At 37.9% G+C, this 20,084-nt stretch overlaps 1 protein-coding gene across 2 annotated transcripts in view; it reads left to right on the top strand.

The window, feature by feature from the left end:
• trappc12 (trafficking protein particle complex subunit 12) overlaps nucleotides 1–20,084 on the top strand; it is a 90,570-nt gene that overhangs the window by 35,516 nt on the left and 34,970 nt on the right. For both annotated transcript variants that reach the window (XM_052024371.1, XM_052024372.1), the window contains exons 7-8: nucleotides 2,745–2,817; nucleotides 11,973–12,046. In XM_052024371.1, coding sequence (XP_051880331.1) covers nucleotides 2,745–2,817; nucleotides 11,973–12,046 — 147 coding nt within the window. The remainder of the gene's footprint in view (nucleotides 1–2,744; nucleotides 2,818–11,972; nucleotides 12,047–20,084) is intronic.

The raw sequence follows: 20,084 nt of genomic DNA, 5'->3' as shown, positions 1-20,084 counted from the left end.
GCTGGGAAAGAGATATACAAGTAAGTGTTCAGTAGGAGAGGTGGGTTAAGAGTGTGTAGAACAATGGAAATTTTCCTGATAGGATGTCAAAATGGCTTAATGGCCATGGTTTATCAGCACATTGAGCTTCTTGGTCTGTGTAATGAGTTGTTAATGGTAAGGTGGTGAGACCTGCTTGACCAGGCTAAATTTATGCAAGTAGGATTAAAAACAGCTGAGCCAACAGGATATCAAAACAGAAAAATGAAAATGCTGGAAAACCACCACCTCATTGTGATATTTTATCCAATCATCCTGTCACAGACATTTCCTTTGTTCTGCACTTCACTCCACCACCTTCTCTCCTACTGAAAACTAATTTTCATCTCACTCTTTCCAAGTTCTGACAAAAGGTCACTGACCCAATATGTTGACTCTTTAACCTTCCACAGATGCTGCCTGACCTGCAGAGTTTTTTCAACATTTTCTGTTTTTGTTTCAGATTTCCAGCATCTGCATTTTTCTAAATTTTCTGTAGCCCTGAGATGCATGGTATAAAACATATAAGCTATTTATTCCAGTCTTGTGATCAACAGATCGTTTGAAGCAATGAAGCACTGAATTTGTTAAATCACTGAAGTTTCAATATCGTTAAAGATAAAACCTTAATCTGGTGGAATTTGGTGAATAGAAAGGTTTGGGATTTCAAGCAGGTGAACATGTAGTTTATGTAAATCAGCACAATGGGTTGTTTATTTTCTTATGAATTTATCATTAGTATCTTTTAATAAAGTTTTACAAATATAAATTTGAAATCTGTGTAAATCCTTATGGTAAGTTCATACAATAAAATGTCTAGTGAACATTTTTACAGAGGCTTATGCCGTATCTTGGCAGCTGAGTAAGGTTTGATGAATGTGAGAGTTGGAGGTGATGGTGGCAGACATTTTGTGGCCTTTTATAGGTGAGAATTAGGCCACTGTTTGTCCTCCTTCCTCGCCCTCTGTTTTTATCTTCCATTTGCCAACTTGCCACAATAGCACAGCAAAGATCAATCACTTGCTGAATTGGGAATAATTAGACCACCTGTCAGTGATGGTGATTGAATTTTCATGTGCTAGGCTATTGTGCTTTCCACAGACAGTCTATTAGCATTTGAGAGCTTGTGGTGGTTCTTGAAATTTTATAGGAATTCTGCAGATGGGGCACTGTTTTCTTATTTTTAAATACTTAAACCAGTTTATTACCCTTCAAAAATAACTTTTCAACATTCTTAGCACTCATCACACAAATTAGTATAAGAAATCATTCAGCAAAATATTCTTGATATCAAAAGTGTTTTTCTTCAAATGATCTCTTTTTCCATTTTCTAAACACTGTTACTCCAGTTGCTTAGCTTATTAGATGATTTAAATTGTTAGCATAGAAATGACTGAATTATCCCAAGCAGATTATGCACTATAGGATAAAAATACCGACAAGGATTGGCTGAAAAGCATGTTACTACATCTAGTTTGATAGCCTATGAATAACTTGGACTTCAGTGTGAGGACTCCTTTCCCAGTTCCTTAAAATTAATTAGATCATGGGTATAATAAAAAAAAGTATTGACTGCAGTTTTCTGGTTCTAAATCCTAAATTGTCTCCCCTTGGGTCACATACATTACATCAAGCATGCATTTAATGTCCTTAAATGTTGCTTATGGTTATTAAAATACAATCTGGCTTGCTGCTTTAGCTCCAAAATGCAACATTAATTTTGATGGCACAGAAAGAAACAGTGGCAAACCTTAAACAAAAGATTATGCTATTCAGGTTACATTTTTGTTCCAATATGGATAAAATCTCAATGATTTGTAGAAGGACCTTGAAGTACAGACGATTCCCACCTCACAGCCGAGTTGCATTCCGAGAAAACATCCTGTGTCGTGATTTTCCGCAACATCACGTGCATCAAGAAATGCAAGTTTAAAAAAATGTGTAGATTTACTTACTTTCTTTGACATAACTTCTGTGAGAGTGAATTTTATTCCATATCTCAAATTTTTGGTGAGTGATTTGTGAATTCTGTAAGGGCAAATGTCTGTAACGTGAATGGCTGTAGCTCAGGGGTTGCCTGTAATTGTATACAGGCGATCCCTGTGTTACAGCAGTTTGAGTAATGGAAATTTGCCCTGACGGAATTCCCAAATCACAACCAAAAAATCTGGGACATGGAATAAAAATTTGCGCTTATGATATTTAAGTGGGGGAGAAAAATAAATAAATAAATCTGAAGGTTTTTTTCTCAACTCTCATTTCTTGATGAATGCACAGATGATGTGGCTTTCTGTTATGGAAAATTGCAACGTGGACCATATTCTAGGAAAACGACCCCCTCCCCGTAACACAGAGATCACCTGTACATAATGCATTGTGTGCATTGACTTTAGTTATATTTCCTTAATTAAATTCATTTGGTTACTTATTTTACAAACTGTGAAGATGCTTTTTTTTGCATCGTTTCTGATTTAGTAAAACGGAAGCTTAAAATATTTTTTCCTTGAATTTTAAATTTTCAAAAATAATATGCATCTAAGCATTCATTCTTTTGTGTGGCTCACATAATTTGACATGCAGGTAACTTCGCAAGCCTGGATATTTTCCCAAAATTCTGTTTCAAGAGATGCTTTACTTTGCTTGAAAACGCTTTGTTATTTTGAGTATTTTAATGAATGCATAGTTTTCCACCTTCAAAATTCTAAGACTGAATTTGTTTCATGCAGGTTCATGATAATTTGGAAAATGGACTAGCTGAAGATGGAAGTATGATCAGCATATCTTCTGAGAACAGACAAGGTATGAATTTTCTTGATACTTTTTTCTCATGAGTAATAGTTTTTGCAGGTAACAGAATGTTATGCAAATAACACCCTATTTAAATTACTTTGAAATGAAGAGCAGCCACAGAAGAACTTGAATATTTTTATTGGTCCTTAGAATCAACATTGAGCTTAATTTCAGTTCAATGTTGTAGATTTGGAATTTGTTTTAAAAATTGTGTTTTTCAGATTTTTTAATATGGAAGTAGTAACTATGAAAACCGTACTTTGTGAAATCACAATACAAGAAATTCAGCATTGCTAAAAACTGAAATCCTAATGAAATGCAGCTGACTTGCAATTTGAAGGCTGTGCTGTCACCTGTCAATAAAGTCTGTAATTGTACATCAATCTTTAGCTTAACTTAGAAACATCCCACAGCTGCATGGGGCAGATAATTCAGACTGGCCAAGAATTGACAGTCTTGTGCATATCTGTGAAGTACTGGATACACACAGTTCAGCCAATTATGCATGAGGGAAACTGGCAGAACACAGGTCTGAACACAGTTGATCTGTCTTTGTGGCATTCCAGATAATTGTTTATCCCTGTCATTTGCAATTTGATTTTTGTTGCTTGACTTAAGATGTTTCAAATTCATTAACATGCTAATATTGAGCATGTTTTCACTATTTTGACATATTAGAGAAATCAGCATTTCTCTGGTGAAACATGTAATCTTCTACTCCTTGCTGATTTTGGAATTAAACCTGCGGAGGATCTTGAGCAGGATACGCATGGTGCTTCTAATCTAAGTCAAATCAACTGAGGAGGTACTGAGGCACAAATCCAGCAATAGAAATATGAGGAGAAAAAGCTAGTTCTGCTGAGTGGCTGCAGGAATATGAAACATTACAGGAGCAGGTGGAAGTCCATCCTTTGGGATTGCAAATAAAAATTATTTTAGGGAAAAATGTGCTGGTTTATTTTCCTTTCCAAAATAAAATTAATATGTTCACTGCAATGGATCAAACATAATTGGTTTTATCAGGTTCATATTTGATTATAGATAAATATTGGCTACAACAGAAGCACTCCAAGAATTTCCACAGCCTTCCTAATGCGGGAACATTTTTAATAAAACCTTTTACTATATATTCTAAAATACTCAGTGTTGTCACTACCAGAAGAGGATCTGTCAATTTTATGGTGATACAGTGGTGCAGCTAGTACAGTGCCAGAATCAGGGGTTCATTTCTGACCTCAAGTACACTCTGGAATTTGCATGTTCTCCACGTGACTGAGTGCATTTCCTGCTGATGCTCTAGTTCCCTCCTGTGTCCCAAAAATGTGGATTGGTAGGTTGATTAAGTGGCCATTGTGAATTGCCCTTAGTGAGTGGTAGAATGCGAAAGGAGATGATCAGAATGTGGGGAGAATAAAAGTGGGATTAATGTAGGGTTAGTATAAATGGGTGGTTGGTGGATGGTGCAGACTCGGTGGGCTAAAGATCCTGTTTCAGTGCTGTATCCGTCTGACTCTAAAAGTCAGAATGTAGAAACAGTTTATCTTCTAGCTTTCTAAACTAATCAGAAGTAAAAGTAATTACAAAAACATACAAACTTTGGTTTTGGCAGCCATAGATTAATCATTACAATTCATGCCTACTGTACCATGGATGGTTCAGTGATTTTTATACATTGTCCAGTTAAGATTGAAGAGAATGCAGTTGTTTAATCCTGGAGCTGTTATATCCTTTAGCTGGTCTCAGATTCATTGATGATAAGTGTACTATAATTGACATTGACTCAGACAGTCATTCAGAGTTTCTATTTGGATCTTTTTGATTCCACAAAAAAAATGCTGTGTCTGTGATGTCCATTTGATTAGCCTAACACCATTTAGTATAAAACTGATACAAAAAAAGACACCTGTATCTATATGGAACCTTTAACATAGTAACATGTTCCACAACAACTTCACATGTTTTCAAGCAAACAAAACTTAAAGAGAACCCAGTGGCATAACAACAACCTCTCCCTCAATGTCAACAAAATAAAAGAGCTGGTCATTCACTTCAGGAAGTGGGGTTGGGTATGTGACCCTGTCTGTGTCAGTGTTGCTGAAGTAGAGGAGGTTGAGACCTTCAAGTTCCTAGGTGTAAATATCACCAACAATTAGTCCTGGTCAAGTCAGGCCAATAAAACACACCAATGCCTCTACTTCCACAGAAGGCTAAGGAAATTCGGCATGTTCCTGATGACTCTGACCACCATAGAAAGCATCCTGTTCGGAGTGTTTCGGATTAGGTTACTATTGGTGAATGTCTCTTTAAGACATAGCACAGTTGTGTGTGTGTGTGGCGTGATTATGACAACAACAGGAGATAAGGACGTGTTGACGTTTTGGAGCAGTCAGTCAGAAGAGAGAGAGAAGGGAGAGAGACACCCTGCCTGCTGGTCTCTGTATCAATGGATGAAAAACTATAACTGTGTCTGTCACTACAATCCACATATGGATTTTTGGAATAATCAAGTGGAGTCCACTTTGTCGTTAACCTGTAGAGAGAAACAGGTATTTGTGTGGACAGCCACGTCTCGAATGCCTTTTCGGGGTGGCAGATACTTCGGAACAAAGGAATGGAGATCAGTGATTGAGGTGTCGTATGGATTCCATCGTGGAACATTTGGATTTCATAACTACTCTCTATTTTCTTTCTACATCTTCTCTTCAGTCAACAGTGGCTTTGCAGAAGCCTTTGCTCACGTTTCACCTTATGGCTTGCTGAACTGAACTTTGAGAAACTATTCCTGGACTTGGAGTTGGGAATTTGCCACACACACACTTTGAGTTTAGTTTTGGGGTTAAGGTTTAATATCTAACATTTTTACTTCTAACATTCTAACATTTTTACTTCTATTTTTTTCTTATTATCATAAGTATTTATTAATAAAATAGTTTTTGACACTTATGCATGACTTGGTGTGTTTCTTTTGTTGCTGGTACGTAACAGGAGGCATCACAGCTTGGTAGGGCAGCTTTCCTGCCTGAGACCGCAAGAAACTGCAGTAAGTTGTGGACACAGCTCAGCAAATCACGAAAACCAGCCTCCATTCCTTGGCCTCTGTTTACACTTCTCGCTGCCTTGGAAAAACAGCCAACATAATTAAGGACCCCTCCCACTCTGGTCATTCTCACCCCACATCCCCCCCCCCCCACCATTCCGCAGAAAATACAAAAGTTTGAGAACATGTACCACCAAGCTCAAAGACAGCTTCTGTCCCACTGTTACAAGACTCCTGAATGGACCTCTTGTATGATAAAGATGAACTCTTGATCTCTCAATCTACCTCCTCGTGGCCCTTGTACTTTTTGTCTACCTGCTTAGTACTTTCTCTGTCACTGTAACACTATATTCTGCAATTTTTTATTTCCTTTCATACTACCTCGATGTACTTGTGTATAGAATGATCTGTCTGGATGGCATGGTGGCATGCAAGCAAAACCTTTTCACTGTATCTAAGTATATCTGACAATAATAACCAATTACCAGTTGGGAGAGGTAAGTTAGAGAATCTAAAACTTAGAGGGCACCAGTATAAGGTGAGAGGGGAAAGATTTAAATAGCACCTAAGGGGCAAGTTTTTCACACAGAGGTGGATATATGGAATGATCTACTGGAGGAAGTGGTAGAGGTAAGTACAATTACAGCACTTGAAAGTTATTTGGACAGGGTCATGGATAGGAAAGTTTTAAAGGAATATGGGTCAAATGTGACTAGCTCAGGAAGGCACCTTGGTCAGCATGGAACAGTTGGGCCGAAGGACCTGCTTCTGTGCTGTATGACTTTGAGGTACCCAGAAGCCTGGTCAGAGATTGGTTTTAAGGGACATCTTAAAGAAAAGTAAGGGACCGAGAGGATTAGGTAAGGAATACCAGGTCTTCAGCAAACTACCAATGGTGAAGTGATTAAAAATCAGACCAGAATTAGAAGGATGCAAAAATTTGTCAATTTTCAGGCTAGAGAAGATTATCCTATCGGGCTAGATGGAGATATAATGCAAAACAGTCACCCAGTCTGCCCTCTGTCTCATTGGTGCCGAGGAGATTGTATTGTGAATAGTAAATACAATAAAGTAAATTTGTAAGTACAAGTGTTGTTTTACCTGAAACTGTGTTTGGGATGCTGCAGCGTTAGAAAGGGTTGAGATAAAATGAGGATGTTGCATGTGAATGTGTCATAGAAAATGGAGGCTGTGTAGATAGTAATTGAGGGGTTGCTCTGGTGGGAAAACTCCATTTGAATTCCAAAAGGAAAGACTTCTTAAATAATTTGCCAGAAATGGAGGTGATCATTTGAAAATGGAGGTTGATAGAATTGAAGCTGAGAACAAGGGAACCAAGCTTCTGGTTTCCTGGCACTTTAATTCTCCATGCAAACATATTCTATTTTATTGTCTTCAACATCCTTCAGTTCCAGTGAGACTGAACTTAAAATCAGGAACAGTACCTCAGCTTTAGTTTTGACACATTCTTCCACATTCAACATTTAGTTCAATTTCATAAAATCTTTCTCCTTTTCCCATATTCGCCTCCTCCAAAACTATCTTTTGTTCTTTTCCACGTAACCATTATTGATTTTGTCATTTATGCTCTTTCCCTTCCACACTATCACAGTCCGTTCCATTGATCTTTCAGCACCACTTTATCTGCTCTTTTCTCTAATCTTTTCAAGTTTTAATTAAAACATTATCCAAGCTTTTTTCACCACAGATGATGCCTGCCCTGCTAAGCATTTCTATCACTTTTGATTTTCATCTCAGATTTGTAGCATTGATAATGTTTTATTTCTAAAATAACATAAAATAAAATAATGTTTTAACTAAAATAGATTGCTAATATTTTTTGATGCAGCATTTTTTCTACGAACACTAGATATTTTGCAAATATCTAGTAGATATTCTTATCTACTGTGTTAGAAAATGCAGCACTGTGCAAAGAATTTCCCATTATAAATTTCAAACATGGGCTGGTGCATCTTTTCAGTCGTGGCAAAATAATACATTCCCAATTTGTACATTGTGCATTTTTAATCATCAGATAATGTACGACTCTTAGGTTAACTGCCTGAACAATAATAACTAATAAAGGAGGGAAACCTTGGATTTTATTTATCCCTTGTATTAGCTGATCATTTGCATTTCATGTACAAGCAGTTAGTTGAATGCAATAGTTATATAACATAGGCAACACTTGGATTTGGAATTTTTTTCCATTCATTTGCCAAGTATGAGACACTCCATTTACAACTCCATTGCAGTTTCCAAGACTGAATGATAAAGGCTGCTTTGTCCATTGGTGACGTCCAATTTCTTGATTGTTTTTTTTAGGACAATTGGAGAATATTCTGTCACATATCTGACTTACTTTATTCATGCTGGGAAATCTTTTGGGAACCAGTCTCTGACCTGCATGTGTCCTTAGTATTTATGTGGCAGATCCAGTTAAGTTTCCAGTCAATTTCTGGTGGTATACTGCCGATGGAAAGTAGTTCCACTCTCTTATGAGGGTGATTTTTGCCCTGCAAATAAGTGATGTATATTTTGCATGCAACCTCATCAGCCCAAGCCTAATACTTATCCAGGTCTTTCTGGCAGTGGGACTGGGTTGATTCATTATCTGAGCAGTTGTCACTGGAGCAGAACACTATATAATCATAAGTAAATATCCATCCCTTAGTTCAAAATGGAGGGCATACCATTGATGAAACAGCTGGTAATTGGATCCTGCTTGTTATCCTGAGGAGTTTTTTCAGATTTGTCCTGGACTGAGATGATTGTCACTAATAACCACAACTATCTTCCTTTAGTGTTTGATATGTCCAGTTTTCACATCTGCACCCCTCCCCAGATTCATGTTGACTTCAGTTTTACTGTGGCTTTTTGATGCCACATTTGGCCACATGCTGTCACGGATTTTCATTCTCACTTCAGCTTAGATTCTGCTCCACATCCGGCTAAGGCTAAAATAAAAAATAAGAACACACTGCCAGAGAGAACTGCTCGGCGTAGACGAGTTTCTGTGTTGAATTACTCTGACTAAATATTCAACAGGTCAGACACCATCTGAAGAGGAGAAAACAATTAACATTGACCTGAAACATTAACTCTTGTTTCTTCAAACATGCTGAATATTTGCAGACTTTTCTATCTTTGTTTTGGATTTCCAGCACTGATAGTATTTTCATTTTGTAAAACTGCCTTGTGATCCTAGTGGAAGTCAAGCAGGGCATTAGTGAGTAGGTTATCGATAAATAAGTGTCATTTAATTGTACTGTCCACAACACCTCTTCCATCACCTTGCTGATGATTAGGGGTTGATTGGGGCTTCATTTAGCTTATTTTTGTCTTTTGTACGTAGGGCAAGTCTCAACAACTAGGTTTGGAAGGCAAAGTTTCAAAACTCTATCCAACATGCTGTAGGAAGTCCAGCATGTTGTTGGATCTCTACTGCATCCAGTACATGTAACTAGTTCTTCACAACAACAAATTAACCAAATTGGCTTCCATGATGGTGGGTATCTCAGGAATTGGCCATGATGTATCATCTACTTTGCAGCTTTGGCTGAAGGTGTTTGCAAGAACTCCAGCTTTGATCTTTTCATTCACATTCTGGGTGTACTATTATTAAATGTGGAGATATTCAAAGATGCTCTTCTGCTGACTGTTGTTAATTATTTTTCAGCATTCACAACTGTTTTTGGTAGATCTGCAGGGCCTTTGTCTAGTTCCTTGGTTTTCTGTTGCTTAGCTTTTGCTTCTCAGCCTGGATAAGTTGTAATTTCAAGTTGCCCCCCTTACTTTCAGGTGCAACTGCCGTTCCTTGTTTGAACTGCTCACTGAGTCAAGTGTTCCTTCGGTTTGGTAGTAATGTTGATGAGAAATGTTAAAGGTTATGAAGTTGCATTGAGGTAGAATAATTGCGATGCTGCTGATGGTCCAAGGTGCCTTGTGGATTCCCAGTTTTGAGCCGCTAGATTTGTTCTGAATTTTTCCTATTTAACACATTGATATTTTTATTTCATTGGGAATATATATGGATTTGTATGCTTTTTTAAAACTTTAGTAACAGTAGACATTCAGAAACTGCAACTTCTTTGAAGTTTTGTGCATATGAAGAATTTTGTAAATTTTGCAAGTATTGTTTAAAAATTAAATGTAAAATTTTTGCACGATAAACTAAGGCTTAGCTCTGTTGAAGTTGCTTGTTAAACTATAAGCTGAACAAGACCTAAAATATACTACAGGATGCTAGCTTGAGTACCATACTTACAAAAATAGAAGACAAGTTGTAAACTAAGCCAACTGGCAGTTAACTTTGAAATAATTATCATAAAACAAATCCTAGAATATTTATAGTTTGTAACTATAGCCATTTATATTAGGTTTAACTGTAATATCCACTCACATTTCCTCTTTTTTTGTATTTTGCTCACACAGTGCAAGGCAACATATAACTTCATAGAAAAATAAGCCTCTCTTTTGAATGATTTTCAAATTCAATTTCACATTTATGTTAGGGCAGGGCGAAGAATTTGGTTTTTAAGACTAAAGGTTGGAGAAATGGTTCCCAATGGATTGGATATATCCTCAGCAAAGAAAAGTCATATGAATCACATATACCATAATGTTAGTGCAGGATGGGATCAGAGATTATCATTATCATAAATAAACAAGGTTGCAGCGTCTAGAAATTTGTATATTCGGCAGGTCACTGATTCCAAATTGATTACAGATTTTTTAATCTGATAAAGCGCATGCTAATTCTAGGTTTTTCTTTCAGCTTCATAAATAGCATGGGATATTTATTGATCTGCTGAACAAGACAGACCACTAGCAGTTCCAGGTTTGTTCTCAGTAGCTGATCTTAGGTGGACAAAGTAATAGGGGTTCGATACCAGTGCTCTATTTCCTTGGATTAAGGAAAGGAAATCGGCCAGTGTTCCAGTTAGTGATCAGTAAAATTCTGTGAAGCCTGGGATAAATGTTTGCTTAAATCTTGGGAAAGGACAAAGTTGGGTTTGGCTGTGATAGCCACATTCAAATATTCTACTGATAATTCCAATCTGGGCTCATATAATTGTCATTTTGGTGAGGTACTAAGCAGCTAGTCAGCATTTTCAAATTTCCTTTGGGGTGGAATCAGCCAGTCGTATGGCTTCTTACTAATTGTTGTCCACTTGTCCAGTAAAAAGAATGAACAAAAAAACAAACTGTTGGAGGACTTTAGTGGGTCAGGCAGCACCTGTGGAGACAAAAGGATAGTTGACATTTTGGGATGAGATCTGTCCTAATGCGTGGTCTCAACCCAAAATGTTGACTATCCCTTTGCCTCCTCAGATGCTGCTTGACTCACTGAGTTCCTCCAGCAGTTTGTTTGCTTTTGCTCCAGATTCCTGCATCTGCAGTCTCTTGTGTCTCCAAAAAACTGATCACTTGGCTTTTGGCCATACTGGGTGCTGGTATTCCTCTACTGCCTTTAAATCTATCGGAAAATATCACGTGAGAAATCGGAGGATGAAATTGGGGGTGAGAAAATTCAAGATTTGATGCCTCTCATGGTATATAGGCCCCAGTAAGTACATAAATAATGTTATACAGCAGCTGCCTCTACAGTTATAGTCATATTAGCATCACATAGCTAAGCTGTTAAGGTTTAAATATTTGCCATTGCCACCTGAGTCAAAGCATGTGACCAAAACATGCAATATGGTTCTTCAGACTGATTTTGCATAGATTTACATTATTTCTTGTTTTAAATATATTCTGAATTGTGATTCAATTAATTGCAATAATTTTTTAAAAATAAATATGGTGGAGATACAGCAGAATTTCAATAAATTCTATTCTTTCTAAGCAGATGTTCTAACTGAATTCTTTTCTAAATTTTTAAGAAAAATGTACAAGAGTCTACTACAATTAAGACATTAATGTGTTTTTATAAATCTGTTTGCTGTCCTTGTTGCATTGTAGGAGGAATGCATAAGCCATATTTCTTTCCTGGATAGTAATAGAATTCATAAATTAATGTAATCCATTGGCAATGCTAACTGGTAGTTGAATCAGTGAAGCTAGTAACAGAAAGCAATTATTTGTCTGCCATATTTTTATGAGATGCTCCTGTGTCTTGCAGCTTCTATGCAGTTGTGGAGGTCACGTCTGGGGCGTGTGATGTACTCCATGGCAAACTGCCTGCTGATGATGAAGGTACGTGGGTGGCTGTGAGCTGCAGGATTACCGTATATCTCTGATAATCTGAGCACTTCCGTAGGCAATGCACCAGTTTATTCCTTTTCAAAAAAAAGTGTATTGCAGCAGGTGGAAGAAACTGGGGTGTGCAGGTGATTTAAATCAGTCACACTAGACAAAGTCAAGATCTCTTTTTACACAAAAAGGTCCTTTCATAGCCTTTTATGAAATCCAAAACAACGCCTTGTTCACATATTTAATGCCTTGTTCTAGACTTTTTCTAGCAATGCATGCACTTAAGAACCAGTATTCATGATGTGCTGCAATAGATATTCAAGAGATGAATAAACCAGAATACATCTGAAAATTGCTTTTCCTTGAAGGATACGTGCTTGCATAATTGGTCATTGTGACAATTACAACAGGTTTACAAAATAAATATTTGGGAGCAACAAGAAAAATATTTCAATTATGATAACTTTTAACCCTTGTATTTGAGCTTATACTGTGTCAGTTATGTATCTCATTTCTGTGATTTTTTTTTTTCCCCCCATTAGGTCTACCTATACAATAAATGCACGTTAATAGGCTATTCTTTGCTATTTCAAAAATAGCCAAAGAACAGAAGCAATTTAATTTTTAAATGTAGCAAGTTAATAATGCTAATTAGATAGTACAACTCCTTTGCCAATTGAACTAAAAATAATTTTAATTTATTGAAGCAACATTCATTTACCTTTTAGGAATGTTACCTGAGATCCCAATCAATCCAATTGATGGGTCAAAGGAGAAGGTTATCTAAAATTCCTCATTCAAGCATGCCTGAATTTCCTATTAAAAATGTTACAAATTTGTGCCTGGGCACCAGCTGTGATATTCTGCATGAAAAATCTGTATAGGTTTATATAGGTCAATTTATTATTGTGTAGAACATCGCCCTCTGCTGTTAGAATCATTGCCATTAACACTGAATTGGATTGAATCTTAATTCAGTTCACTTCCTTGTATTATTTCACATATTTTACAGCCCAGAAGGAAACCATTTAACCCATCAAGTCTATGCTGGCTCTCAGAGTATTCCCATCAGTCCCATTTCCCACTTATTTTCCTGTAAATCTTCTGTCACGTGACTGTAAATGCCTGTTTGAGTCGCTTGCCACCCACCTAGACTAGGGGTTTATTTACAGTAACCAATTTGCTTATTATCTTTGGGATAGTGATGAATTTGGGGCAGCCAAGGGAAACCCAGGTAGTCATGGGGAGAACCTTCAAACTGCATATAGATAGCACCAATTTGCTGGAGCTGTGAGGTACCAGCATTACATGCCACACCATTCTGCCCACTAGACTTGGAAACAAGGAACTCAATCACAATATTTTCTGATGCCACAAAACTTGTGGGTTCAGTTAAAACTGATGAAGAATGTGCCATCATACACGTTAACATTATAATCTTAAAGACTGAGCATTAAAAAGGCAAATTAAGTTTAACATAGATAAATGAGAGATGGTACACTCTAATAGGGAAAAACTGAAACATGAACTTGCATCTTTAACATAGCAAAGTCTCCCAATGCACCTCACTGGTATCAAACAAAATTTGGCACAAAAGATTACTTTTGTGTATATGACCAAAAGCTTGGTAAAAGAGCTTAAAGACAAGTTAACCTACCAGTAGGTCTTTCAGATCTAGGAGGAAATTGGAGCCCTATTCAGTTACAGGGAGAATATGCAGACTCCACACAAATAGCACTTGAGGTCAGAATTGAACTGTGTTCACTGAAGCTGTGCTGTGGCAGCACTAACAGCTGTGCCATTGTGCTGCCCCTCCGATCCTAAAAATTAGTAAACTATTTCCATTCAAGACACCTCATCATCTTTTCACCGTCTAAATCCTGGAACTCCCTACCAAACAGCATTATGGGTGTCCTTAAACATTGAAGACATCAATGATTCAAGAAAGCTAGTTAGGAATGGGAAATGCTGGCTTTGCTGCTGATGCCCACCTCCTGAAAAATGAATAATTAAAAACTCCTCCAGAAATCATTCAAGACCATTTTCATCTTTCAGCTAGATATACATTATAATATCATTATCTTAGTAAATGATTGGTATGCGAATAGTCCTCACTACTGAGTGAATTAATTATTTCGTATCGTCACCAATCAAACCTATTAATCAGTTCCAATGTAGAAATAGCATTCTGGCCCCTCATGATTTTTGTTATTGTGCCTTTTTTCTCTTTCCTGAAATTGAGGGACAGATCCAAGGATGCTAACTGCTTCTAGATGATTTCTAAAAATTGCCATTCTCCTTGTATAAATCAAAGATTGAGTCATAGAACAATACAGCATGGATACAGACCCTTCGGCCCAACCAGTCCATGCTGACTATGGTGCTCACCCAGCCAGTCCCAATTTCCTACATACGGCCCATATCCCTCTAAACGTTGCCCCTCCATGTACCTATTGAAGTACTTCTTAAATTGTACTATCAGGTCCCTTATTAAATCTTTCCCCACCTCACCCTAAACCTATGCCCCCTAGTTTTTGGACTCCCCTACCCTGGGGAAAAGACTGTTACCATCCACCTTATCTATGCTCTCATAATTTTAAATACTTCCTTAAGGTCACCCTTCATTCTCCTACATTCCAAGGAATAAAGACCTACCCTGGCCAACCTCTCCCTATAACTCAGGCCCTCTTGTCCTGGCAACATCCTCATAAATCTCCTCTACATCAGTTTAATCATGTCTTTCCTGTAACGGGGTGACTAAAACTGTACACAGTACTCCAAATGTGGCCTCACCAATGACTTGTGCAACTGCAATATAATGTCTCAACTCCTGTACTCAGTGCTCTGACTGATGAAGACCAGCACATTAAATGCCTTTTCACCACCCTGTCTACCTGTGACGCTGCTTTTCAATGAACTGTGCACTTGTACCCTAGGTCCCTCTGTTCCATTATACTCCCTAGTGCCCTACAGTTCATAGTATAAGTCCTGCGCTGGTTTGCTTTTCCAAAATACATCACTTCACACTTATCTGTATTGAAATCCATTTGCCACTGCTCAGCCCACTTCCCTCACTGATCAAGATCCCCCGTAATCTACAATAACCTTCTTCACTATCAACAGCACCTCCTAATTTCGTATCATCTGCACTTACTGATCAAGCCTTGTGCATTCGCATCCAAATCATTTATATAAATAATGAATAACAAGGGTCTCAACACTGACCCCTGCAGCACACCACTAGTCACCAGCCTCCATTCCAAGAAGCAACCTTCATCCACCACCCTCTGCTTCCTACCTCCGAGCTAATTTTGAATCCACCTAACTAGTTCTCCCTGGATTCCATGGGACCTCACCTTCCTGACCAGCCTACCATGATGGACCTTGTCGAAGGCCTTGCTAAAGTTCAAATAGATCACATCCACTGCCCTACCCTTATCTACCCTTTTGGTTACCTCTTCAAAAAAACTCTGAAAGATTCAACTTTCCTGCACAAAGTCATGCTGATTCTCCTAATCAGACTTTGTGCATCCAAATGCTGATAGATCCTGTCCCTCAGAATTCCCTCCAGTAACATCCCCACTGGTGATGTCAGGCTGACATAGAAGGGCCTGTTAACTTCATTGTTTTCTATGCGCCCCACATTTGAATAGCTACCAATAGCTCCCAGTACAGGTTCATGTGATAAGAATGGTTACTGTGTTGAAATATCGACCTTGTAGCCATGGAATCGCACACTATCAAGAAGTTGGTGAAGAAATGGTGGTTAAAAACTGTCAAGAATTTAAGGACAGCTTACAGTTGAACAGCCTTCACCCATGATTTACAAAGGAGCACATCCAAAATCTTGATTTCCATCCTCTTGTGAGCTTGGATCAATTCCCCTGCAATCTCCTTCAAAACCATTTAACTGAGCGATTTTGAGGCATATACCATCCAAGTCCAAGATTAGCTCTTTAAGTATCCATCAAAGAAATGGACTTGCTGTCATCTAGTTATCTCAGACCACATTGACCTTCATCAAAGATTCCATCACAGCATGGCAGAATTTATATTTTATTCTAATTCCTGTGGCCTTTTCCCTTGTTCTGCAATTGTTTTCCCATTCAAGTATTTAACAAATTCCCTATTGACTCTTTCAACACCTTTTTCAGGCAATGCATTCCAGACTGTCATAATTCTCTGCATTAAAGAGTCTTGTCTCGTATCTGATTCTTTTGTCAGTTCCTTGAAATGTGAGCCTTCTGGTTATCAAAGTACTTGCTTTCCCACCTTAATGATTTGTGCTTGTATATCCACCTTTCTATCCCTGCTGTTATTTTAATATTGTATTCTTTAAGTTTACATTACCTCTCCTCAGCTTCTCTGTATTACATTTGGATTTGCCATTTCACCATTTTCTCATTGCCAAAGTCTGCTTTTTCTCCTCACTGTTTATGACATATATGTGCTTGTTTCAATTTAAATAATAATATGTTCAAGTTCAGGCCATCAATGTACTTTTAAAGGAGCAGCTATCTAAATACCAATTCATGATGGATGCCATTGATAGTTTCCCTTTATTTGGAAAAGGAGTCAACAATTCACCTCTAAGTATGGCTTTCCATAGCTAATGTTATACTCATGCTGCCCCCACAATTTAAATTGATTTGCATTCATTTTGCTGAAAGTGATTCTGAAATGTGCTACATAATGTTATCTGGGATGATATTATCCTGATACACACTGCTAGATTAGACTTCTTTTGGGCAAGAAAACTAACATATTCCTTATCCAGATTACATATGCCAGCTAGCTCTAATGATTCAGAACTTCTCCCTAGGGAATAAGTGTCTATTGGTTGTTTTGTATTTCTCAACTCCAGAAAAGGTAAAACTTCTCTTTAATAAGCATTCCATGGCATTGTGTTGGCTTTTGCTCAGCATTAGCACTCTTTACTCTGATTGAGAGTTCAAGCCCCACAATAGAGACTTCATGTAATTGAGACTAATACTTTTCTAGAGATGATGTCTTTTGAATCAGATGTTAAAGTCAAATCTCCTCTTATGAGTAGATGTAAAAGAATGCACAATGCAATTCAATGAAGGGGTGGGGAATCCTTCCTTTTTCATGGCTAATAGTTATCATTCAACTAACATTTCTGAATCACCTCGTCATTGAATATGTGCCTTTTGTGTGACCTTGCTATGTGCAGATTGGTTGTCATGTTTCTTTCCTGTATAATAATGCCCAATTTTTATAAGTATTTCATTGGCTATAAAGCACCCAGCTTTATGAAACATGCACCATAAATGCAAGTTCTTTGTTGTTTATGCGTGTTAATACCTTTATGTAAATTAAATGTAAGCATGGAAGAGAGTTGTAGGTGATTTCAATTGTGCTGTAAAACTAATTATTGAATATATGGCAGCAAAACTAGCAAATGTTATAATTAATTGGATCTTTATGGACCTCCATGAAGAGTCATCTCATTACAAATAATTTATAATATGGAACCTCTAGAAATTATTGCAGGATTGCGTTTTAGATTTTCAAAGGATCAGAGCTAGTGAGGACAAGTACCTGGATTAATTGACCATTGTAAATTGCCTCCAGTGTATAAATGAGTGGTGGAATCTGGAAGAGTTCATGGGAATGTGGTGAGAACAAAATAGGATTCAGTAATAGGTAAATGGATACTTGATGGTCAGCATGGACTTGGTGGGCTGAAGGGCTTGTTTCCATGCAGTATGTCTCCGAGATACTGTATGTATAGATATAGGAAAGTATACTACTGGAATAATCCCAGATTGGGGCAGTATTTTGGCTATGTTTTTGACACAATGAGGAGGCTTGGATTATGGATCTGAAGAAACATCCAAACTATTTATGGCACCAATTCAAATTCAGTTTAACCTAGGATAAAAAGTTGGTAATATAACTATTGGATTGCTTTTTAAAAAAAAAGTCTGGTTTGCCGCTGTCGTTTGGGAGAGTCAAGCCCATATGTGACTCCAGATTCAATGTGGTTAGCTTCATAATGGATCTGGCAGTTTAAACCATGACATCTATATAGGGTAGGTACATATCAGCCAGAGTGTAGTCCACTGAAGTCTGTAACCTCATAACCTGAAACATGTTTCCTTCTACCATAAAAATAGAAAATGCTGGAAACACTCAGCAGGTCAGGTAGGATATATGGAAGTAGAAGTCAAGTTAACATTTCAGATTTAAGTCCCTCATTAGGGTTGTGATAAAGGGTCTTAAATCGAAACATGAACTGTTTCTCTTTCTACAGATCTACCTGACATGTTGAGTGTTTTCCAGCATTTTCTGCTTTTATTTCAGATTTCCAGCATTTTTAAATTATTTTCTTTCCCTCTACCATCATCATTAAGCCACAGAATCAACCCTGGTTCAAAGGATTGTAAATGAGCATTGCTTGAGCAATATCAGGCATATCCAAAATAGAGATGCCAACTTAGTGAAGCCACAACACAGACATAACGTAAGAAATGGCATGCCTTTTCTCTTGAAGTTTCTGCCAAAGAAGCCTGTACATATGCAATTTAATTTGCTCCATTTGATGGTAGGAACTGGTTGAATGCGCTGCTTATAGAAAGGATTTTGGGGCCAAAAAACACCCTGGCAGTAGTGCTGAAGAAGTACTTCATAGTTAACCATGCATGCACTCAATTTGTTCCAGCTGCAATGTGTCCATCTAACCAACAAGGTGAAAAATTGCTTGAGCACATCTTGTCCGTAGAAAGCAGGACAAATATAGTCTGGCTAATTGCTATCCCACCAACCTACCCTCAAATCATCAGTAAAGTGATAAAAGTTTGTGGATGGTGCTATCAAACAACATTCACTAACCAATAATTAGAACAAAGATGCAAGAAATACTCAACAGGTCAGATGCCACCAGTGGAATTACAAACCGTATCAACATTTCAAGTCAAAGCCCCTTCATAAGAATAGGGAAAGTGAGAAAGTAATTAGTTTTAAGTTGCAGAGAACATGGAGAAATGGAAGGGATAAAACAGGTATCTCTTTGAGAACCAGATCAGGGTTGCTCAGGTGATACCAATATTACAGACCCCATCTCATTAATGAATTAATGTGGGCAATAAGATTGAAGACAGACAAATGGACATTGTAGTGCTGTGAAGTGCAGGTCTGAGCTGCTACTGAACCTGAAGCCTGTCAGCCTGACATTGATCGTCTCAATTTTTCCACTCCCCATACACAATCTGAACTACCCCCTTTATTTGCAGCACTCCACTCACTAAAGATCACCCTGATAATGTCATCAAACCTGCCAAAAAGGGTAGTACTGTTGTGTTTGATGAACTATCTTGAAGTGGTCAAGTATCAGTTTTTGGACTCTTCCCTTGTGCTGTCCTTTGGACCATGACCCCCTCCACTAACATAAATCCATTGTGTTCCATACAGTCACTGATCTTTAACGCAGGTGATCCTCCCTCAACAGCCTCTAGCCTTGTAGTCATCCAGTTTTGCTCAGCCCACTTCCACCTCCTTCCCAAGATCCACAAACAGGATTTTCTGGACAGATTCATTGTTTCAGTGTGTGTTCTTGTCCCACTAAAACTATTTCTTCCAACCTTAACTCTATCCTTTGTTCTCCTTGTCGGTTCCTTCCCATTTACAACCTGACAGCCTTGAGGCCCTTCACCACTTTAACAGTTTCCAGGGTACAACTGGCTCAGCCATGGATGTTAATCTTTGACGCTTTCATCCCTCACCGGGATGGTCTGAGGAGTACCTGCTTTCTTTCTTTTAATAGAGGCCCAATCAGTTCTCTTCTACCAACACACTCATTCACCGGGCTGAATTCATTCTTGCGTTGAACAACTTCAGCTCCACTTGCTTTCTGCCAAATCAAAGGTGTAGCTGAGGGAAAGCAGGTATTAAATTAGGTGTTAAATTAAAAAAATAGCATTGTTAATTAAGAAAGTATCAGAGCGATGTTGGGTATGATATATAGGCAGCAGATAGTAATGCAGAAGTGGTCTGACTTGAAATCAGGATAGTGGTGTAA

The sequence above is a fragment of the Pristis pectinata genome, chromosome 10, assembly GCF_009764475.1.
Source record: "Pristis pectinata isolate sPriPec2 chromosome 10, sPriPec2.1.pri, whole genome shotgun sequence".
Lineage (NCBI taxonomy): Eukaryota > Metazoa > Chordata > Chondrichthyes > Rhinopristiformes > Pristidae > Pristis > Pristis pectinata.
This window is presented reverse-complemented; position numbering and strand designations above follow the sequence as displayed.